This window comes from Elephas maximus, chromosome 3 (assembly GCF_024166365.1).
Source record: "Elephas maximus indicus isolate mEleMax1 chromosome 3, mEleMax1 primary haplotype, whole genome shotgun sequence".
NCBI classification, from domain to species: domain Eukaryota; kingdom Metazoa; phylum Chordata; class Mammalia; order Proboscidea; family Elephantidae; genus Elephas; species Elephas maximus.
Genome location: NC_064821.1, coordinates 127021866 through 127046982, shown reverse-complemented (window position 1 = coordinate 127046982; position 25117 = coordinate 127021866). Strand labels below are relative to the sequence as shown.

Below are 25117 nucleotides of genomic sequence, written 5' to 3'. Positions count from 1 at the left end.
GATCTTAAGAGCAATGCGAAGCCAAAAAAGATGCAAACAAGGGATGGGGGTGAGGATATGATTGGATTTGCTTTTCCAAAATATTACCTCAGACTTACTAATGTTTTGTCTTAGGCTTATTTGTGTATGTATGCCACCATGATACATTTTTTGAGAGCAAGGTGTCTTTTTCATTTGTATTCCCTCAATTCCTAGCACACTGCTAGTCAGAGTAAACAGCAGACAATTACAGCCTTTGTCTTATTTGGGGTCTTTCATACTTGATAAAATTTTGACTTACTCTGAAATACCTAAAGTGTAGTACAGGTTTTTTCTTTTTACACTACCTGTAATTTCTTTTATTTTAGTTTACTACTACCTGTAATCATTTTATTTTATCCTCTTTCTTCTTAAATGATTGCTATTTTATATCTACCTTTATCTATCTATCTATGGCATGCTTTCAGGAGGAATCTTAAAGTTGATGTTTTGTTTTTAACTGAATGAAATGAGGTCCTAGTCAAACAGTGTCAGAGATTTTCCAAAGCAATTCGATTAGTAAAGAATACACACCACAGATGCATCCCATGCCCTGGATTCTTCGTGTGTGTGTGTGTGTGTGTGTGTGTGTGTGTGTATTATATATATATATATATAATGAAGATGATAGTACTAACTCTATATAAAGGGCTGGGGGGAAAACAAAAGGACATTAAAATAAAAAGAACATTCCTTAGAAGTTAAAGAAGGAAAATGTTTATAATTTGGGGGGCAATCTCAATCTCATGCCTCTTCTCTTATTTTTACCTTTTAATTTAAAAATTAAATGGATGATATCTTAGATATATCTTAGAATTTTCATAATTGTGCAGGCTCTAGCTTGGATTCTAAGTAATTTTCATATGATTTATATTAAATGTGTGTTTTTTTTCATTCTTACTAACCTCTATCTTTGCTATATACTGCAAGTATGTAGAAAGATCACTTTTCCTTGCTTATAGCTTAACGAAAGTGACTTCATCACAGTTTTTATACTTGTCACATTATACTTACAATTGCTATGAATACTCTTCACATGGAGTTTTTCTCCTTCACCTTTATTCCTTTTCTAGTATCTTTCTATGGCTCATAGCCATCTACTGTTAAAACTAGTTATGAAAATGAGCCTATGAAATTCACTTACACCCACAGAGGTCACAATATCCTTCATGTTTACAAATTTCTAGCTGTTTGCCTCATACTGATTCAGGTTTGGAGAACAATAAATTATTCTTTCAAACACTGAAAAAAAATCAACTACTAAAATCGTTCTAATGGAAACATGTTGAAAATATGAAATATATTCTTTTAGTGCTTAAAATGATTATACGTTGGGATGGGAGTTAAGCCATAATAAAATAGAGCAATTATTTAGCTATAAACTTGATGGGAAGTGGGGGTTTATTTTTCTAATGAGGAAGTATCCTGCTTCTTTGTGGATAAAGACTTTTATTATGGCCTACCTGTGTGCTCCAATCTGTAATTAATGAACACACATCATAAAATCCATGGTTTTGTTAGATGCAAAAATTGCAGGCGGCCTATGGTATCTACTCATGAAATAAAAGAGATGCAGCCACCCTTTTCTTTTAGTCAGTGTTGTCCTTAAGAGAGTCATTACCTTTTGATAATTTATAATGTATACCTCTCAGTTTCTATTGTTGTATCTACCAGTAATCTATTTCTAATGTGATATTGTTTTACCTATCTGTAAGCTGTAAGACAAAATTAAAATATAGTTAATTAAAAAAAAAATTTAGACAAATTAAATGGTTGAATTTTCCCTCATATAAGCTATTAAAGATGCCTGGGGTTTAGGTCTGTACAATCCATCGTGTATCTTTTTATTCACTCAACACGTGTTTATTGCTTTTTTGTTTAAATGCTAGACATTGTTCTAGGCATGTTTATTTGAGAACGAAACAGAAAAAAAGTCCTTACCTTTATGTACCTTGGATTCTAGACCAAAAGTTAGCAATGACCTGCCACCTACTTTTATAAATAAAGTTTTATTGGAATACAGCTACACTGTTTCAATGCTATGGAAAGTTGAGTAGTTGCAATGGAGACCATATTGCCCCCAAAATCCTAAATTATTTGCTTTCTGGTCCTTTATAGAAAAAGTTTGCTGACCTCTGTTCTATACTAGAGTGAAGTAACAACAGATAACTATACTCCGCCATAAAATATCCCAGAACATCATATTGGATTCATTAAGAATGTTTCTTATACTGAACATATCTGGTAATTCCATTTATAAACTGCAGTATATAAATAGCTTTCTTTTAGATGTACTTCTTGAAGATTTTTGACCTGAAAATTACAATTTTATCCTAGAAAGGTTTCAACAAAAATGGGAAATCATTTATATGAATGATAAATGCCTGGCTTACTCTTGAATTACATCTTTTCAGTATTTATTTTGCTTACGTAATTTTGAAGACAGTCCTAAAAGTGAAACATCTAAAATAAAGGCTAATATATATAGAGAGAGAGAGAGAAAGAGGGCTATGGTGGCACAGCGTGTAAGCCACCAGCCACTCCACAAGAGTAAGATGTGGCAGTTCGCTGTAAAGATTTTGGGCCTTGGAAACCCTATGGGGCAGTTCTACCCTGTCCTATAGAATTGCTATGAGTCAAAATCAACTCGAAGGCAATGTTTTTCTTTTTCAGTGTATTTGTTGTTGTTGTTAGGTGCCGTCGAGTTGGTTCCGACTCATAGTGACCCTGTGCAGAACAGAACGAAACACTGCCCAGTCCTGCGCCATCCTTAAAATCGTTATGCTTGCGCTCATTGTTGCAGCCACTGTGTCAGTCCACCTTGTTGAGGGTCTTCCTTTTTTCCACTGACCCTGTACTTTGCCAAGCATGATGTCCTTCTGTGTATATATATGTATGTGTGTATATATATATATATGTTCACCATTACAAATACCTTTTTGCCACAACATAAATGGCAACTATACACGTGGACCTTGCCAGGTGGAATACACAGGAATGAAATTGACTACATCTGTGAAAAGAGATGATGGAGAAGCTCAATATCATCAGTCAGTACAAAGCCAGGGGCTGACTGCCAAACAAACCATAAATTGCTCTATGCAAATTCAAATTAAAGCTGAAGAATGAAAACAAGTTCACAAGAGCAAATGTACGACCTTAAGTATATCCCAGCTGAATTTAAAGACCATCTGAAAAATAGATTTGATCCATCGAACACTAATGACTGAAGACCAGAAGAGTTGTGGGATGACATCAATAACATCATAGTTGAAGAAAGCAGATCATTAAAAAGACTACAAAGAAAGAAAAGCCCAAAATGGATGTCAGAAGAGACTCTGAAACTTGCTTTTGAATGTAGAGTCACTAAAGCAAATGGAGAAATGATGAAGTAAAAGAGCTGAACAGATTTCAAATGGCAGCTCAGGGAAACAAAGTAAAGTATTATAAAGAAATGTGGAAAGATCTGGAGTTAGAAAACCAAAAGGGAAGAACACCCTTGGTATTTCTCAAGGTGAAAGAGCTGAAGAAAAAATTCAAGCCTCCAGTTGCAATACTGGAGCTCTGGTGACACAATGGTTAAGGCTCGGCTGCTAACCAAAAGGTCAGTAGTTTGAATTCACCAGCCACTCATTGGAAGCCCTTTATGGGGCAGTTTTACTCTGTCCTGTAGGGTTGCTGTAAGTCAGAATTAACTCAATGTCAACAGGTTTTTTTTTTTTTTTTTGTGGTCAAAATATTGAACAACGAAGGAAGTATCATAAGAAGATGAAAGGAATACACAGAGTCACCGTACCAAAAAGAGTTGGTCAACCATCAACCATTTCAGGAAATAGCATATGATGAAGACTTGATGGTATTGAAGGAAGAAGTCCAAGCCGCATTGAAGGCATTGGAGAAAAACAAGGCTCTAGGAATTGACAGAATACCAACTGAGATGTTTCAACAAACCAGTGCAGTGCTGGAGGCACTCACTGGTCCATGCCAAGAAATTTGGAAGACAACTACCTGGCCAACCGACTGGAAGAGATCCATATTTGTACTCATTCTAAAGAAAGTTGACCCTGTAGAATGTGGAAATTACTGAACAATATCATAATGGGGCAGTTCTACTCCGTCCTATAGGGTCGCTATGAGTCGGAATTGACTCGAGGGCACTGGGTTTTTTTTAATCATAATATCACACACAAATAAAAGTTTGCTGAATATCTTTCAAAAGCTGTTGCAGCACTACATTAACAGAGAACTGCCAGAAATTCAAGCCTGATGCAAAAGAGGACGTGGAACGAGGGATTACATTGCTAATGTCAGGTGGGTCTTGTTTGAAAGCAGAGAACACCAGAAAGATATTTACTTGTGTTTTATTGACTATGCAAAGGCATTTGACTGTGAATCACATCGAATTATGGATAGCATGCAAAGAGGGGTGCTTTCAGAACACTTAATTGTGCTCAAGAGGAACCTGTACATAGACCAAGAGGCAGTCATTCCCACAGAACAAGGGGATACTTCTTGGTTTAAAATCAGGAGAAGTGTGAGTCAGGATTGTATCCTTTCACCATACTTATTCAATCTATATGCTGAGCAAATAATCTGAGAAGATGGACTATATGAAGAAGAACAGTGCATCAAGATTGAAGGAAGACTCATTAATAACCTGTGGTATGTAGATGAAACAACCTTGCTTGCTGAAAGTGAAGAGGACTTGAAGCACTTACTGATGAAAATCAAGGACTACAGTCTTCAGTATGGATTATACCTCAACATAAAGAAACAAAAATCCTCACAACTGGACCAATAAGCAACATCATGATAAATGGAGAAAATATTGAAGGTGTCAAGGATTTCATTTTAATTGGATCCACAATTAACATTCATGGAAGTAGCAGTCTAGAAATCAAACGATGTACTGCATTGGACAAATCTGCTTCAAAAAACCTCTTTAAAGTATTAAAAAGCAAAGATGTTACTTTGAAAACTAAGGTCCAGCTGCCCCAAACCATGGTATTTTCAGTTGTCTCATATGCATGGGAAAGTTGGACAATAAGGAAGACCAAAGAATAATCAATGTCTTTGGATTATAGTGTTGGTGAAGAATATTGAATATACCGTGGACTGCCAGAAAAATGAACAAATCTGTCTGGGCAGAAGTACAGTCAGAATGTTCCTTAGAAAGGAGGATGGTAAGACTTTGCCTCACATACTTTGGATGTGTTACCAAGAGGGATCAGTCCCTGGAGAAGGACATCATGCTTAGTAAAGTAGAGAATCAATGAAAGAGAGGAAGACCCTCAACGAGATAGGTTGACATAGTGGCTGCAAGAATGGGCTCAAGCATAACGATTGTGAGGATGGCACAGGACCAGGCAGTGTTTTGACTGGATGGCACCAAACAACAACAAAATATACACATAAGCTGTTTACATTTCTGGTAAAATTATATCACAAAATGTTGCTTATCTAATTGCTGAATCAATGCATATTATATTTATTGCTAGGCTCTTCATATATTTGAGAGAATTTGGAAGAAAAGATTTTCATATGAATGTGATAACCATTAATGATTATAATTAACATTTGTTGAGCATGGCACTTTTACAGGGCACCTAAGTAAAAAAAAAAAAAAAAAAATTTTAAGTAGTTTACATTAATTATATAGTTTAGCACATAAACACAAAAAAACTAAGAGATAAGTACTAATATTATTTATATTTCATGCATAAAGAAAGCAAAATACAAAGACTTAAATAAATTGTCCAAGGTCATACATATAGGAAGTGCCAGAACTGAATATGAATCCATGAAGTGTGGCTCTAGAGTTTGTTTATTCTATTTATTTTAAACATGCATCTGTTGCTTTTTTGAAACTGTAACATCATATAAGGCAGTGGTCTGTAAACTTTTTTGGTTGCAGATTTTACATATTTTTTCACACAATCATAGGCTTCACTCCCATTTCTCTGTGGTCTACTCCCTCCTGAGCTTGGTGCTGGTAACCTCAACAGAGGATATCTCTTAGCTCTGTAGCTATTCCAAGGCTGCTAAATCCTGGGCTTAGCTGGTGATAGGATGAACACTAGTCGTGTTGGGAGAAAGACACTTTCTATTAGTATCTTGTAGGTTTATGTGGAAAAAAGTTTTCTATCTTCTCCACAATTTTGGAAATAAGTCGCTACAGCCTCGTAATTTCTGTCTTAAGCCTTGGATATTTTATTTCTAATCATTAATTAAATAAAAGATTTTTAACAGGTGCCAGCCCAACCCACTGCCTCCTGACACAACCACACCATTCACACTAAGGGCTTTCCAAGAGGAGGAGTTCATCCAAGCTTGGATGTGCACTTTACTGAGCCCAAACTTTTTATTTGCACTTTCATCCACTATAAACTTTTAGGGCCTTTTATTTTTTTTTTTTTAATTTATTGGGCTTTAAGTGAAAGTTCACAAGAATTTATACACACCTTGCTATGTACCTCTAGCTGCTCTCCCCGTAATATGACAGCACACTCCTCCTCTCCACCTGGTATTCCCCGTGTCCATTCAACCAGCTCCTATCCCCCTCTGCCTTCTCATCTAGCTTCCAGACAGGAGCTGCCCACCTAGTCTCTTGTGTCTACTTGAGCCAAGAAACTCACTCCTCACCAGTATCATTTTCTGTCTTTTAGTGCAATCCAATCCCTGTCTGAAGAGTTGGCTTCAGGAATGTTTCTAGTCTTGGGGTAACAGAGGGTCCAGGCGCCATGACTTCTGGGGTCCCTCCAGTCTCAGTCAGGTCATTAAGTCTGGTCTTTTTACTAGAATTTGAGGTCTGCATCCCGCTTTTCTCCTGCTCCATCAGGGATTCCCTATTGTGTTCCCTGTCAGGGCAGTCATCAGTAGTAGCTAGGTACCATCTAGTTCTTCCAGTCTCAGGTTCATGGAGTCTCTGGTTTATGTGGCCCTTTCTTTCTCTTGGGCTCAGATTTACCTTGTGACTTTGGTGTTCTTCATTCTCCTTTGCACCAGCTGGTTTGAGACCAGTCAATGCATCTTAGATGGCTGCTTGCTAACATTTAAGACCCCAGACACCACTCAGCTAGGGCCTTTTATTATTTAGGGCCTTTTATATCTCAGCAGGAACCCTAGTTGTGCAGTGATTAAGCACTTGGCTGCTAACCAAAAGGTCAGCAGTTCAAACCCACCAGCCATTCTATGGGAGAAAGATGTGGCAGTCTGCTTCCACAAAGATTTACAGCCTAGGAAACCCTATGGGGCAGCTGTACTCTGTCCTATAGGGTCGCTATGAGTCCAAATCAACTCAACAGCAATGGGTTGTTAGTCTCAGTACATCCACACTTCTTCAGATTCCACAATGGTTTTTCAGCATCTTAAAATTTCCCTCCTCTTCCTTTGAGATTTCCTTTCATACAGTGATAAATCAGTATATAGAGAGAGAATGCCGTCCTCAGGGCTTTCCCACTGAGAAGCTTGTGTGCTCCGATTATAAGACAGCTGAAACATGAAAATAATTTTGAAAGCCATGAAGTTAGGGTTGCCATATAAAATACAGGATGCCCAGTTAATTGAAATTTCAGATAAACAATAATAATTTTTTTTTTTTTTTTAGTATAAGTGTGCCCCAAATATTGCATGGGGTGTGCTTATACTAAAACGTGATCGAGTTTATCTAAAATTCAAATTTAACTGGGCATCCTGTATTTTATTTGATAAATCTGGCAATCCTATGTGAGGTACCACTCAAAAGTAGGTATTATAGATTAAAAAAACAAAAAGTAAAAGATACTTGAAAATACAAACTGAATTTATTTCCAGGAAGTCATTTACTAGTTATAATTTATCTTAATCTTTTTATTTTAAGAAACAGAGGAGCAGCATCCACAAATAATAAATAAATATTTTTTATATAATTGCCTACTGACCAAGTACTAGAACACCAATAATAGACATGATTTAATAATAAATTAGAATTTATTTTAAATGAGATTTTAAACTTATATTTTAAATAAAAATAGAAAACACAGTAATTGTAGGGTATTTCATTTCATTGGTTGATTTATACATATAAGTCTATATTAATTTACAAGCTTTTTCACCTTGGGTTGGTTTTATATTACTAGCATAACAAATTACCACATATTTAGCAGCTTAAAACAACACACCATTATTATCTCACAGTTCAGCAGACCATAAGTTCAGGCAGGCCCAGGTGGTTCCTCTGTTTAAAGGCTGGCCATTCTGGAGGCCCTGGAGGAGAATTCACTTCCAGGTTCATTCAAGTTGTTGGCAGAATTCAGTTCCAAGCGCTGGTAGGACTGAGGTGCTCATTTGTTTCTCGACTGTTGGCTAGGGATAGGTCTTAGTATGTAGAGGCCACCCACATTCCCTGGCTCGAGGCGCCTTTGTCTTCCAAGCCAGTAGCAGCTTGTGGAGTTCTCTCATGTTTCAAATCTATCTCCATTTTTGCCATGTCTCTCCTACTTTCTCTTCTGCCATATTTCTCTGCTGCATTTCCCTTGCCTGCCTTTTCCATTTGTAAGGGTTCATGCGATTATACTGAGCCCACCTGAATAATCCAGGATAATCTCTGTATTTTAAAGTCCATAGCCTTAATTCTATCTGCAGTTTCTTTTAGCATATTCACGAACTCCAGGGACTATGGTATGGACATGAGTTTTGGAGGGGGAGCATTATTCTGCTTACCACACACCATAATGGTTCTGATAATATGTATGGCTAACATCGTAACTAAGACAAAGTGATGATTCCAACTGGAAATAATAAAAGGGTAGACAGAAGAGAAGCTCTTGACTACTTGATTCCTATCTAGCTCATAGACAATTTTGTACGATTAACAGAGTATACATTTTTAATTTGAAGCTTACACTGATGACTACTTAGCCATTTCTGCAGTGGTCCAAAGGTTACAAACAAATCGTTTTTATACGGCCCCTCAGTAGACCAGTAGAAACCTTCCCTTTGTTCAGGGCAGAAGCAGGTCTGTCCTAGACCAGTTAATTCAAAGGTAATGAAGCCATTTGGAAGGACATAGCAGAGTTGTGATCGTGACACATTCCTAGATGAACCAGATTCTGTTTGCTATATATGAAAAATTAAAGCGTGAGTCTAAAAGCACAGTAAGAGAAAATTTCTCATTCTTTTTTGGTGAGATCTGACATCAGCATATAGATGCCTCATCAATTATTGAGAAAAAGACTAAGAAAGGAAAAATGACAGATTTGGATGCTTTGTTTTAAAGCCTGGATTTGAAGCCCTTGGATGGAATATACCTGTAGGACTAAAGCTTCCAGAATTAGCTTCTGCTCTGTCCCAAACTCATCTCTTTAATTTTCCTTGTTAAAAAAAAAAAAGGCACTTAAAAAGCTGTAATATACTGTGTCAAACAGAGCATGCCTACTAAACTCTGAAGTAACTGTGTGTATCAATGTAGTTCAGAAACAGATCTTTGTATTTATCAATATCACTAAGATAAAGCAAAGTGATTTTAAATTTAAAATGTTACTTTCTTCGAAGGGTTAAGTTTTAATGACTTTGAATAATTTTTTTCTTCCCAGCTATATTTGTTCTTTTCTGCAGTCCAAAGTGTAGCAGTAAATTTCAGAGTTCTTATGTTTGCCATGGAATGTCCTTGGCTTGTGTGTTCCTAGAAAGCATAATGAAGTCTTCTGACTGACAACCTAAAACTGTTAAAAAAAAAAAAAAAAAAGAAAGAAATTAATGAGACAAAATGATAGTGAATGACTTTGTTCGTTCACAAGTCATTAATTAGCTCCTGTGCATTTTGTGACACTTAGATTCAGAGATCAATGGGTGATAATGCAACTGCAGCTGATAAAACAAACATACATTAGGTCGACATTAACAAGTAAAAGCGAATCATTTTAAAAGCACCACTTTCTTAAGTTTAATATCAATGATATTTCTTACATCTTAAAGAATCACTCATCAGTGATCTTAATGTAGCCAGCTATTGCCATGTAAGCGCAGTGCTAATGGCAGCTTTTCAACTATTCAAACCAAAATGCAGGAAGTCTCCATCTTCGAAGCTCTTACATCTGGTTAATTGCAAAATGTGTCTTATTATCAGAAATGCTTTTGAATTCTATATTATGTTGTTTGAGCAGTTGTTTTTTATGTCATCTCAGACCCATCATACTTATTTCATAAAACGCATTTCCTCCCAAAAGGTACTTTTCCAGACCATGTAAAGTGCATAGTTTCTACTTAATTTCCACCTCTAAGTACATAAAGTCGCATGCCTTCAGATGCCTTTAGGTGATACTGATTCTTTATTTATGGTTTCTTCTCTGCTTGTTAGAAAAAGGATTTAAAGTAGCTTATACATTTATGGATAAAGAGAGATCGCAGGCAAAAGAGCAAATGTAAGTTTTGACAGTTACCCCAAATTTCCTGAATATTAGGACATTGGATTTGGCTCTGAGTTTTATAGTGACTAAGACGAGGGAAGAACATGATGGAAAACAGAGTTTGCATTGTCCAAACGGTAAATAATACCCATTGTTCTGTACAGTTTTCACAGAAATGAGCTCAGTTCTGATTTTATCATTTGATTTTCAATTTTTTAACAAGTACACTGGGATAAAATCTATGGATAAGGTGACATTTAAACAGAGATGGTGAGGAGTGAGCCACAGGAATATGAAGGAGTTTAGCAAATGCAACCACTCTAAGGCAAGCTTGGTGTGCTGGAGGAACAGCCACCAATCCAAAGTGAGTAGAGCAACCTGATCAAAGGACAGAGAAGTAAGAGTTGAGGGAAGAAGTAGAGTGAGGGCCATAATCATTTCAGGTCTTAGAGGCCTGGTTAGATCTTTGACTTTAACTCTGAGTGAGATGGTGTCAGGGTCCTCTTCGGTAAGGAATTTATATATATATCTAACCAGACTCATTGCCATTGAGTTGATTCCTACTCATAGGCGTCCCTATAGGATGGAGTAGAACCACCCCGTAGGGTTTCCAAGGAGCTGCTGGTGGATCCAAACTGCCGGCCTTTTGGGTACCAGCTGAATGTACCACCAGGGCTCTGACTCATGGCTATCCCATGTGTTACACAATGGAACTGTTTTGTAGGATTTTCTTGGCTGCAGTATTTCTAGAAGTGTCCCTGGGTACCACAAACCATTTGCTTTTGATTACCAATCTAAAGGTTGGTAGTTTGAACCTCCCCAGTGGCACTGCAAAAGAAAGGCCTGATGATGTGCTGCCATAAAGATTGCAGTCAAGAAAAACCTATGGAGCAGTTCTGCTCTGTAACACATGAGGCCACCATTGAGTTGGAATCAACTCAACGGTAACACGTTTGGGTTTTTTTTTTGTTAATCTTTATGGAAGCAGATCACCAGGCTTTCTTTCATGGTGCCGCAGGGTAAGTTCAAACCATAGCTATATATATAAAAAGAAACACCAGCTTCCATCAAGTTGAAACCTGCTCATAGTGACTCTATGTGTGTCAGAATAAATCTGTGCTCCAGGGGGTTTTCAGTAGCTGATTTTTCAGAAGTACATAACCAGGCCTTTCTTCCAAGGTGCCTCCGAGAGGACTTGAACCTCCAACCTTTCGGTTAACAGTTAACCGTTAACCATTTGCACCACCCAGGGACTCTGCTATAAATGTGTGTGTATGTGTGTGTGTGTATATATATATATATATACACACATATACATATGGGGGGAGCCCTGGTGGTGCAGTGGTTAGGAACTTGGCTGCTAACCAAAAGGTTGGCGGTTCAAATCCATCATCTGCTCCTTGGAAACCCTATGGGGAAGTTCTATTCTATCCTATTAAAAAAAAAAGTTGCTATAAGTTGGAATGACTTGATGTTTTTCTTTTGGTTTGTATGTGTGTGTGTGTATGCATTATATACAGAGAGACATAGATATGGGCATACCCCACTATGCCCTGGTGACACAAACGGTTAAGCCCTTGGCTACTTATTGAAAGGTTAGCAATAGAAACCCACCCAAAGGAGCCTCGGAAGAAAGGTCTGACAATCTACTTCCAAAAGGTCACAGCCATGAAAACCCTGTGGAGCACAGTTCTGCTCTGAAACACGTGGGGTTGCCATGAGGAAGAATTGACTCAATGGCAACTGATTTGTTTGTTTCTGTGTTTGTATATGGAGAGATAGAAAGAGATTGAGATTTGTTTTAAGGAATTGGCTCACATAATTGTGAGTGGCTGATAAGTTCCAAATCCATAGGTCAGGCAACAGACTGGAGATTCCTATAGTCTTATGACCCAAGAATCACAAGTCAGGTGGCTGGAAGAGTAAAGAGTGCAGGAATCCTGGCAAAATGTCTGTTTGTAGTCTCCATGTTGCTGTTAATGCTTTCAGCTGATTGCATGAGGCTCACCCACATTATGGAGGGTAATCTGCCAACTGATTTTATAATATGTAACTACCTTATAACAGCATCTAGACTCATGTTTGATCAAACAACTGGGCACCAAGTTGATGCATAAAATTAGCCATCACAGATAGGAAGCCATTGGTGGGTTCTGAATAGAGAAATCGTCTGACATAACATTTTAAAAGGATCTACCTGGCTACTGAGATGAGAAGAGACAGTAAGAGGACAAGAATGAAAGCAGAGACATCTAGTAGAAAGCTACTGAAGTAATGCAGGGAAGGCATGATGGTGTAGCTGTGAAGCCAGTAAGTGGTGGTCATTCTGGATATGTTTTGAAAGTAGAGGTGATAAGGTTCACTGTTGAATAAGCCTGAGAAGCTAGAGGGATACATATATCTATATGTATTTTTCAAATGGGAAAGGTTGCAGCAAAAATAGGTAATTTTGGGGAAGAATAGCAGTTTGGGTTAACATTTTCAACTCAAGATATCTATGACTTGCAAGTACGGAAGTCAGATAGGGATAAAAGCTAACATTTTGAGCCATGGAGTCTGATCACCTAGGAAGTAAGTGTACATGGATAAGTCCAAGGGCTGAGATCCAAGATAATCACTTATTTTCTTTGTGTTGTCCTGCTTTGTACCTAATGATCATTTTAGGTTGGTTTAGACATCATATTTTAGGGTGTGATTATCTTTTCTTTTACCACGCTATGCAAAAAACTGTATGGTATTTACCGAATTTTGTTGTATTTGCTTGTTGACCGGTCATCTGGTCATCTCCTTTATATTGTGTGCCCTCGAAGACAAAGCTTGTAGTGTTTAAGCGATTCTTAAATGAAAGAATATACAATTTTTTTGACAAGATAAAATCTAAGTTGTATTTGTTCCTGTCTACTTTAGCAAACTCATCTCATGCTGTTCTTTCCTTTGTTCACTACATTCTATCCCTCTTTTATCAATTCCTTGAACACGTACAATGTTCTCAACCCCCTCAGGGGTGAAAACTGTTTTTTCTATGCTTTTTCCCTTCCTGACATGCCTTTCTCCTCTAGTTCTTTGACCTGCTAAGGCATTAAAATACATCAGGTCCTGGTTTAAATGGTAAATTCTAAGAGATTCTTCCTGAAACTTGATTCCAATCTGCCCCGATTTTTCTCTCCTAACAGTCTAAATTTGTCAGTTCATCACAGTTTAAGGATGTGTATGTATTTGTATGAATATTTGCTTAATATCTATTTCCTTAATAGACTATGAGAATAAAGGACCATGTCTGTTTTGTTCACTAATAAATTCCGAGCCCTCACCACTGTACCAGACACTAGACTTTTTATAAAATGTTTAGAATAAATGACAATAAAATTTCCATATATTTGTATTAGTATCCATGACTATGGATAATATAGTCAGCATATTTGTGATGCTGTTGTTGTTGTTGTTACATAAAACCGTAACATATTCTGATAAAAATGGTTTCATCTGTTTTCTGTTATATTTGGGAAAATAGGAGTTTATGGAATAAGAATTAGTCTCCCTCTTGCCCAGCAGCACCTGGTTTTTATAAGTCTGTAAACATTTTCTCTTTTGTACAGAAAAATGTGCTTTCCAGATCTGGATCACGTCTAGGGAATGTTCCATTTCTCCTCCTGACTGTTTTAGCGTATGATGTAGCGGAGCATGCCCGGCGTGTATACGCTCGTCGGAGAAACCATAACAGCAAGAGCAAACCTCAGTCTTACAGAAAACAAAAGCTTAAAAAACTTTACTTAGTTGTTATTATAGGTTACTCATTTACATGGAAAATTATTGATCTAGGGAGTGTTACTTTGTTCTATAACTCTTCATTTGTTGAAATACCAAGTTCAATTTAATTACCTCATACAAATTCTTTGAAGATTTTTCAAATCAAGAATGGTTTGCATATATTATTGGTACTAATCAAATGTTAATATTTGTTATTATTTAAAACACATATATATGCCTTTATTTATAAAATTAAAGACAACTGTAGTTTCCAAATTTACATAAGGAAGCTATAGCTATTAAAACCTAGAAAATAAGTATGACTCTTTCATAAGCGTTAAAGGTTATTTATAAAATTAAATTTTATTAAATTATCATTTTAACTGAGCATTGAATAGGGTGAAATTGTCAACTAAATCAATTTAAATATACTTTTTCTCCTGCAATTGTTGAAGACTTTTCTTCCTGTAGAAGCATTATTGTAAGTGGAGTTAATTAATCACATTATTAGAAATAAAGGACTTTTGGAAGCAGGAAGAAGAGATGAGACCCCTTATTCCTCCAGGAGTTTCTCTCAAGCCCCTCTCTATAGAGAAATAACAATATGAAATTGTCTGAGCCATTATTTTAGTCTGCTTTTATAATAGTAATTAGTAAATTTCACTTTGAGAAGTTATATAAAGTTCCTTAGACTATAGAAAAAGAAAAAAATTTTCTATGACTATTAGCTTTTGAATTATAAGAATTAGCTGAAAATTATTATATTTTGCTATTGTCATCATAAGATGGCTTTTGAAAAATCTGTTTAATTAATAAAACATTCAATAAAAGATTTACCTTCCAATTATTTCTGTAATATTTAATATTTGAAGTTATTAGCATGTTCATATTAGAATAGATGCATATTTAAAATATACCCTTCAGGCAGTCATCTGACATTGCAAATATGACTTTGAAGGTTTCCAAAAAATACAAAAAGAATAGAGAGCAAAGGAGAATGAAGAACACCAAAGATGCTAGTAAAATATGAGCCCAAGAAATAGAAGGACCACATAAACCAGTGACTCCATCAGCCTGAGAGCAGAAGAACTAGATGGTGTTTGGCTACCACCAATGACTGTCCTGACGGGGAACACAACAGAATCCCTGATGGAGCAGGAGAAAAGTGGGATGCAGACCTCAAATTCTAGTAGAAGGACCAAACTAAATGGTCTGAGACTGCAGGGACCCCAGAGGTCATGGCCCCCAGACTCCTTGTTGGCCCAAAACTAAAACCATTCTCGAAGCCAACTCTTCAGACAAAGATTAGACTGGACTATTAGACATAAAATGTTACTGTTGAGGAGTGTGCTTCTTGGCTCCAATAGACACATGAGACTACGTGGGCAGTTCTTGTCTGGAGGCATGATGAGAAGGCAGAGGGGGACAGGAGCTGGTTGAATGGACACTGAAAATACAGGGTAGAGAGAAGGAGTGTGCTGTCACATTGTAGGGAGAGCAACTAGGGTCAAAAAACTTGTTATAAGTTTTCGTATGAGAAACTGACTTGAATTATGAACTTTTACTTAAAGAACCATTAAAAAGAATAGAGAAATTGTCATAAAGCAGTTACTTTAAAAGGGGTAAAAATTCTGCGTATTCTATTTAGCCCATAGGATGAAATACAAATAATAGAATAATAAATGTTAATAAAATTTATATACCTTCGACCACATTTATTTCACTGGTTAACATTTAGGAAGTTTCTAAGGTGAAGTCTAGGGAAAGACAATCTCAACATAAATATTAGCTGAGATGCCTGGAAGACCATACCAAAGAAAGTATATTAAAGTATTTTATAGCGACAGAAATTGTGGGTCTTATTGTTTTCTAGCTTTCTTTCAATTCTCTTGTATAGTTTGAATTTTTAAAGGGTTGATAGAATTATCAGTTCTCCTCAAGGGAAACTATACAATTAAGTGAACCAAATTTTCTTTCTCAAGTGTTTCTAAAGCTTTTCAAACTAAAATTTATCTCAATGTGCATATTAATCACATCACTGGCAGCAGATGATGCTCATCAATACGTAGGTGTGATTGTAATATTTGAAGAGGTTTTTAGAACAGGTTGTTTAACACAATCAGGAAAATTGTACTAACAATCATTTGCAGTGATATTTCACAGATTTGTTTGCCCAGATCTACCAGAGGGTTTGTACTTTGTAATGTGCATTAAAATGTCATAATATTCTGGCTCCTATGTTATTTGAAGTCTTTACCATTTGCTTATTTCTTTTATATGTGTCTAATTTCCCATGGGAAACCCTGGTGGCGCAGTGGTTAAGAGCTACGGCTGCTGACCAGAAGGTCAGCAGTTCAAATCCACCAGGCACTCCTTGGAAACTCTATGGGGCAGCTCTGGTCTGTTCTATAGGGTCACTATGAGTCGGAATCGACTTGACAGCTACGGGTTTGTTTTGTTTTGTTTTGAATTTTCCATGAAAATTATCTCTTCTTCAAAATTAATATTTTCCCAGGTTAATCTTTTGGCTTTTGGATTTATCATATACAAAGTTTTCCGTCACACTGCAGGGTTGAAACCAGAAGTCAGCTGCTATGAGAACATAAGGTAAACTTCCCTTCTAAGACCGCTTTCTTTAGAAATTAAAAGCATTAATAACTTAAACTACAAGCAATCTTTGGAAATATTGTTTTATAATTGATTGTTTTCACATTTTCTTCCACCATATTTAAAAGTACTATAGGGAACGTTGGAAACAACTGACTGTGTTGCTTGGGAATGCTCCTGTAGTTTCAATACCTTCTGCAAAATGTATAGTTAGGATTTAGCAAATGTTTGATCGATTACTTTCTTTTACTCCTCACCATTCATAGTTTCATGTAGTGTGCTGGTTTTCATTAAGTTGCAAATGACTCATTTTTTGAGACACACTGCTAAAACATCTGCAATGAACAATGATTGGGCTAAGGATGAGTGAGAAAATAATCATTAGTTGCTTCATTCTTATGACAGTCTTCTCAGTGAGCAGAATTGAATATTGTTTTACCAAAAGTCACGGGCAAGCAGTTGAAAATATGTAGGAGTTAGCTTTTGAGTTTTATTTTTTAATTTTTAAGAAATCAGTGTTCTGACATGAATTATTTTCAAAGAACGCTATTACAAAAGATATGTGTGTGTGTGTGTGTGTGTGTGTGTGTGTGTGTGTGTGTATCCTACACTTTCTTCTGTACTAAACCTGAAGGGAAAGCAGAAGCCTCCTTTGCTGTCATGCACATATGCTGACCCAAGTCCACATAGTATACTTTTCAAGGTTTCTTAGGGAAAATACTTCCTAACAGATACACGTTTTACCTTTGGGAATTACTGCAACATTAGATTTGAAATCAAAGCATATGTACCGCAGTGTATCAAATAAAAATAATTCAAGATTAAAGGATTTTCTCTAAAAATAACATATTTTAATAAGGATGCCTTGATTGGGGAAGCAAATCCCTGCCACGGTGCAGTAGCATACCCTAAAGGCTGACCCATGTAACTGCAGCACAATTTGCTACTGGCTTCAAAGTCATTCTGGGACTTTGTGAAAGCTTTCTTGGTTGTACCAAAAACTCATTTCCCACATAATTTTAGAAATAAGGGGGATGTGTTGAGTGTACATGGATCTGTTAACTGAAACATATCAAAATATGTCATAGGTCTTGTGCAAGGGGAGCCCTTGCTCTCCTTTTCCTTCTGGGCACCACATGGATTTTTGGGGTTCTCCATGTCGTGCATGCATCAGTGGTAACAGCCTACCTCTTCACAGTCAGCAATGCCTTCCAAGGAATGTTCCTTTTCTTATTCCTATGTGTTCTATCAAGAAAGGTAAGCAATTTTTATTTTGATCAACCCTATTTTTTATAGTATATTCAGATAGCATCAGTTCCCAAAGTGATAGAAAATTCTCGTTCTCGTAGGTTTATGCCTTAGGCCTTTATTGCCTAAAGGCACTGCATTTTAATGTGAAAAATCATCAGAACTCCTAGCTGTTCATAAAGAAATGTGCTTTTAAAACCTTGCTATTAGTAATGTAAATGTAATTTATATTCAATCTTCGGCATGTTCCTCCAAGATAATCAGAATAGGGGTAATACTTTAGAAGACCAAATATAACCATTCAATGTTACTTGAAAATAATTCCGTGTAATTATTGTGATTACATTTTTTTCCTTTCTCTTTTTCTTTTTTCTAGATTCAAGAAGAATATTATAGATTGTTCAAAAATGTCCCTTGTTGTTTTGGATGTTTAAGATAAGCGCAGAAAACTATGCGTAATTCTAGCCACACAAAATTAGAGGACCCAAGCTGTGGATGATTAACAAATAATAATGACTTTATCAAAATGTCAGCTTATTTACTACTAGATAATCAAATATTTTAAATCAGTTTTTCTGTTTATAGGTAGGAGCTGTAGATAATAAGAGTTTAAGTTATGTTTTTACCATATAGCTACAGTATGCTCGCCTACATGGCATTGCTAGTTATGTCAGAAACAGTATTGCAGATATTTGGAAAGTAATTGGTTTCCCAGGAGTGATATCACTGTGCCCAAGGAAAGATTTTATTTCTAACACAAGAAATATATGAATGTCCTGGAGGAAACCACTGGCTTGATATTTTTGTGACTCATGTTGCCTTTGAAACTAGTCCCCTACCACCTTGGTAATGAGCTCCGTTACAGAAAGTGGAACATAAGAGAATGAAGGGACAGAATATAAAACAGTAAAAAGGGAATGGGTGTTATAACAATGAGAGGTATTTTGAGTAAATTTTTTTTTTTTTTTGTAAACTACATGAGAAATTGTGGAGATAAAATAAGGAATTGAATAAACACATCTTTCCATTTTGTGAGATGTTAAGTTAAATTTCTGCTAAAACAACTTAGACCTTTATTTACTATATCTGCTTTCTTTTTGAATATTCTAAAAGAAAGAAAAGTCCACAAATCAAAAAACAAACATTTCTCATTTAAAGCTAACATTAGAATGAAGTATGTGTTGTTTCTATGCTTGCTTCACAGAATATGACTTCAAATGTTTAATCAGTAAAACAAAAGTGTGTCAAGATAGAACATTACTCATGCTTCTAAATGTAAAAATAATGTATATAAAGCTGAAATAGTCTATTCTACAGCCTATCTCATTAGACTAGTATATTTGAATTCTTTATTTTTTAATTTTAGAAATACTGTAGTTCACATTGAAATATTTCTCTTTACTATTTTTAAAAGATCATTTGTAAATATGAAAGTATTCATAAAGCAAATTGTTTTTTTTTTTCTTTCCTCTTCAGAGAGCACACTTTTAGAAATGTTGTTTATAACAAAGAAATCACTGACAACTGTAGAATTTTTCACAGTGGAGCTATTTTCTGACGGTTTTCTACTATCAATTAAGCATATCTGCTGAAATGTACAGCCTCTATCCCGAAATCTTCTCATTAAAAAGGTTATAAGTAGTGGTTTTATTTCAAAAATATGCAATTGTGCTACACCTACCTTTAAGTGTGTCAATACACTAACTGTTTTGATTTTAAATTAATTTGTCCAGCTGTTAAAATGAAGTCTGTCAAAGTTTTCCCTAACAAATAAAATGTTGCCTGAATGAAACAATCCCACATCTGCTTTGCTGAGTTGTTTTCTTAAGAAAGATGAGCTACCTGTCAATATGTCTTATACATTTTTAAAGCACCCATGATGACACCTTTTCATTACATCTTCTGATCTCGTATATGGTAAGCCTGCGATCTATTATAAACATTGTCATCACAGTACAATGTAATGGAAATGTGATAATAAAAAACTAATCTATTCAATCAATGGATATGAAACTACTTGTGGTAAGCAGAAAAATGGCCTCCCAAAATACCCACTTCCTAATCCCCAGAACCTGTAAGCATGTTAGATTACATGGCAAGGAGAATTACGGTTGCTAATCAGCTGACCTTGATATGGGGAGATTATCCTGGACTACCCATGTGGACCCAATGTAATCACAAGGGTCCTCATAAATCAGAAAGGAAGGCAGAGAGGGAGGCTGTCAGAGTGATGCAGCATGAGACAGACTCAATCATCCATTTCTGGCTTTGAAAAATGAAGAAGACCATGAGCCAAGGAATGCAGGTAGCCTCTGGAAATTGGAAAAGGCAAGGAAAATCGGCTAGTGAAATCCTACGGATTGCAACGATCTGATCCACGACTGATCCTGGGAATGGTGCAGGACCAGGCAGCATTTCCTTCCATTGCGCATGCGGTTGCCATGAGTTGGGGGCTGACTTGACTGCACCTAACAACAACAATGTAATTAAATACTCCACAATTTGTATGCTAGGCAAAACCAACAAACCTTACATACTAATTTGATGATAGCAAAATATGCCCCTTTTCTACCTATCAACGTCATTGCTTACTTTCCCTAACATGGAATCTTTGAGGAAAATGGGAATTATGGATTCAGTATCGATCTTGAAAGAGCATCCCCTTTTTCAAGATTTTTTTTTAAACCTGGGATGACTTCTCATGCAAATTCTAGACAACCGCTCCCCCCCCCCATATAAGACCTTGGTGATCATTTTGGTCTTTATTAATTTCCCAATCACTGTAACTATAGTACTTAACAAAGTGTACAAGATAGCATAGCACTTAACTGAGTCTTCATGAAGTCATCAGTGTGAAAACTTCTAGGTTTCTCATTACAGATAAGAGAGAAATAACTTAGAGATGTCATTTAAAAAATAGATTTCTTACTGAGAGTTGTTACAGATTTCAACTGTTAACTTGTGCCATCTTATTTAAGGGGCCCTGGTGGTACAGTGGTTAAGCATTTGGCTATTAACTGAATGGTTGCAGTTCAAATCCAGCAGCCACTCCTTGGAAATCCTATGGGGCAGTTGGGTTTGTTTTTGTTGTTAATCTCATTTAACCCTCACAGCAACATATGCAAACCTGTTGCCTTTTAGTCAATTCCAACTCATAATATCCCTATAGTTATCCATGTATTTCAGCATGAAAAGTGCCTAATGTCACACAGCTGGAAAATTGCAAAGGTATTGCTCAAACTCAAAGCCCTGGCTCCTTCTGCTCCCAACATGAGCTCCCAGGAACTTGCTCAGGTGCACTTAGATAGGAAATGGAAGTGGTTGAATTCATTTGTAAACTTTCTGCCTCTAAGTTCAGAGCTCGTTCTACTGTTTCACAGCTATAAATGTGTGTAATAGAAGGACAGTATTTGTTTACAATTACGTTCTCTTAGAAGTGGAGGAAGTATAGTATGCTATTTTAACATGAGATTTTTAACATGTGTTTTTCACATGCACATGCAATTTTAAATAAATGCATATTGTATATTTTAAGGTGAAGATTTTTTCTTCCTTATTCTTTGCTTGGCTATCCTTTCCCCCACACATTTACTTCTATCTCCTATGCTTACTCAAACGCTCAACCAGGCAATTCATTTTAACTCCCTGGTATATGTTTTTCTATATTTTTTCTTCCTATTCATATAATCATATTCAAATCATTACTATAGGATCACTGTTATGGATTGAATTATATCCCCACCCAAAAATGTGCTGTAAATCCTAATCCCTATGGCTGTGACTGTAATCCCATTTGAGAACACTTTTCTTTGTTATGTTAATGAGGCCTTATCAGTATGGGGTGTGTCTTCAACCAACCACTTCTGAGATATAAAAAAGCAGATTAGGCACAGACACAAAGAAGCACAGATAAGGGAAGATGGATGCCATGCCACGTGAAGATTGCCAAGGAACAGAAGCTGAAAAAGGACAAGGACCTTCCCCCAGAGCCAGCAGAGAAAGAAAGCCTTCCCCTAGAGCTGGTGCCCTGAATTCAGACTTCTAACTGCCTAAACTGTGAGAAAATTAATTTCTGTTTGTTAAAGCCACCCACTGTGGTATTTCTGTTATAATGGCAATAGATAACTGAGATAACCACATTATAAAAATGTATCTCTTACCTTCTTATGTGGCAAGTTAAAGCTCATTCATTCTCTTTAGTGGCTGAATACTATTCCATGGTGAGGGTGGATCATAAATTGCACAGCTGTGTCATAAATTACAATCTGGATTGAAGTAATAATAGAAGACTTCAGTACTTTTCAGTAATAAAGTTCCTCATGCCATGTGTCATGGATTGAATTGTGTCCCCCCAAAATATGTATCGGCATGGTTAGGCCATGATTCCCAGTATTGTGTGGTTCTCCTCCATTTTGTGATTGTAATTTTATGTTAAAAAGAATTAGGGTAGAATTGTAACACCCCCACCCAGGTCACATCCCTGATCCCATGTAAAAGGAGTTTCCCTGGGGTGTGGCCAGTACCATCTTTTATCTCTCAAGAGATAAAAAGGAAAGGGAAGCTAGCAGAGAGGGGGGACCTCCCACCATTAAGGAAACAGTGCCAGGAGCAGAACACATCCTTTGGACCCGGGGTCCCTGAGAGGAGAAGCTCCTAGTCTCGGGGAAGATTGATGAGAAAGCTCAACAGAGAGAGAAAGCCTTCCCCTGGAGTTGATGCCCTGAATTTGGACTTTTAGCCTACTTTACTGTGAAGAAATAAATTCCTCTTTGTTAAAGCCATCCACTTGCGATATTTCTGTTATAGCAGCACTAGATGACTAAGACACCATGTGTCATGGATTGAATTGTATCTCCCCAAAATATCTGTCAACTTGGCTAGGCCAGGATTCCAAGTATTGTGTGATTGTCCAACAGTTTGTCAGGTGGTGGGATTTCCCTGTGCGTTGTATGATGTTAGTGAGGCAGGGTTAGAGGCAATTATGTTAATGAAGCTTTGTCTTAAGCCAATCTCTTTTGAGATATAAAAGAGAGAAGCGAGCAGAGAGAGATAGGGAGAGCATACCACCAAGAAAGAAGCATCTGGAGCATACAGCGTTCTTTGGACCTGGGGACCCCAGGCAGAGAAGCTCCTAGTCCAGGAGAAGATTGATGGCAAGAACCTTCCTCCAGAGCTGACAGAGAGACAAAGCCTTCTCCTGGAACTGATGCCCTGAATTTGGACTTTTAGCCTATGAGGCTCTGAGAGAATAAACTGCTGAAGCCCTCCATTTGTGGTATTTCTATTACAGCAGCACTAGAGAACCAAGACACCATGTAACTTGTTTTTTTATTGAAAATACCAAAAGCCAACGGTTATTTTTTCCCCCTATGATGGATGTGGATCCGTATGGATAAGCCAAAACATCATAATCCTTTCACTGATTTAAAGGTTTCTTGTTATTTCTTCCAAATATTCAGTGAAAACTACATTAAATTGGAGATCCACAAAGCTCCTTGGGCATTTTCATGTAATCAAAAGGATTTGAATTGTTGACCTTAGATTGATGGCTTGAGCAAGCATTAAGATCAGTAGGCAATCGGAAAATACAAAACACTCTATTTGGTATTTCATTTAGACGTTACACATCATGGGTTTGTATGGTAGTTATGATTAATATAAAATGACAGGGTGAGTTTAGAGGCAAATGATCTCTTCCAGAGCCAATGTACTATGATCCTAATTCCAACCCCTCACTTTGAGGCATTGTAAATAGTAAAATCTATAAAGTACACTACGATCTTATGTACTCCAAAATAAGGGAAAAAACAACAGGTTTCTTTCAAAATTGTCCCTAAGAAATGTGGTCTTATTTCCTATTGGGCTGCAATTTGCCATATAGCAGCTTCTAAGGGCCAGGCTGCTCAACACGGAAATGATTATTTTCTTTCTTTTCCTTAATGTATCAAAAAGAACCACCAGTATGCAGAGGGATTAATTATCCCGGCAGTCAGTTAAGCTTTGGAAATTTTAGGTGATAAGAACAGAACCCTAAAAAAGACTCCCTGCTACTGCTGCCTGCTGTGAAGAAACAAGCATGTGCTACCACGGCTGCAAAGACTGTTCAAATTACCCTAAAATTCCCCTGGTTTTCTATGTATCCTGGCTCCTGGAGAAAGGCCCTGTTCCAGCGTTCTGTCACATCAGCCCACTTGGCAATCACAACAACTACATCTTTCACTCAATCTAGTGGAGGAAGCTTTTCTGCAAGACATGTGACCTGAGTGAAGAAAGTAATTGTTCAAAACAACATTGCTTATGGTTTCTCAAGTGCCACCACATCATCTGCAGAACCACCTAAATGCTCCCCAGTTTCATCTTCCCACTCAGATCCGTTTCTCAGATGCTCCTAAAGGAATGTGTAAATAAACAAGCACTTTTCGAACCATAGAACTATACCTTCAGAGAAGCAATAAGTGTTGTAGATACGAACACAGACTCTGTAGTCAGGCTGCCTGGACGAGAATTCCATTTTTACTACTAGCTAGGTATGTAAGCTTGGGCCTTAGTTTCTCATCTGTGACATGGAGAGAAAATGGTGTTGTTGTTAGCTGTCATCAAGGCAGCCCTAGACTCATGGCGACCCCATGCACAAGGGGATGAAACCCTGCCTGCTCCCGCGCCATCCCTAGGACCAGTTGTAGATCAGACCATTGTGATCTATGGGGTCTTTAGTGCCTGATTTTCAAAAGTAGATCACCAGGACTCTCTCCCTAATCTGAAAGTTCTGCTGAAATGTGGTGGCTGCACATGAGGTGCATTGGCTGGGAATTGAACACAGCCTACTACATGGAAGGTGAGAATTCTAGCACTGAACCACCACTGACCCGATATACAATGATACTTACCTGATAGTGCTCTCGTGAGAACTAAATCACTTAATACACGGAAGATAATTAATACAGTGCATGTATACAGCAAATGGCATACAAGTAATAGCTCCTATTACTGGATGAACAGCTATGGCTTGTGAAGTTGTTGTGTGCCAGTAACTGTTATAGATGCATGGTGGAATTTACCACTAAAATCCAACAAATTAATAAAAAGAAGATATCGGTTTTTTGTATAGAATG

At 37.0% G+C, this 25117-nt stretch overlaps 1 protein-coding gene across 1 annotated transcript in view; it reads left to right on the top strand.

Annotated features, from left to right (window-relative positions):
• ADGRL4 (adhesion G protein-coupled receptor L4) overlaps positions 1-19800 on the top strand; it is a 131519-nt gene extending 111719 nt beyond the window's left edge. Inside the window, exons 13-15 of the mRNA XM_049879595.1 lie at positions 16666-16757; positions 17846-18014; positions 18382-19800. Of these exons, the coding sequence (XP_049735552.1) occupies positions 16666-16757; positions 17846-18014; positions 18382-18444 (324 nt within the window). The 3' untranslated portion in view covers positions 18445-19800. The remainder of the gene's footprint in view (positions 1-16665; positions 16758-17845; positions 18015-18381) is intronic.
• The last annotated feature ends 5317 nt before the right edge of the window (positions 19801-25117 follow it).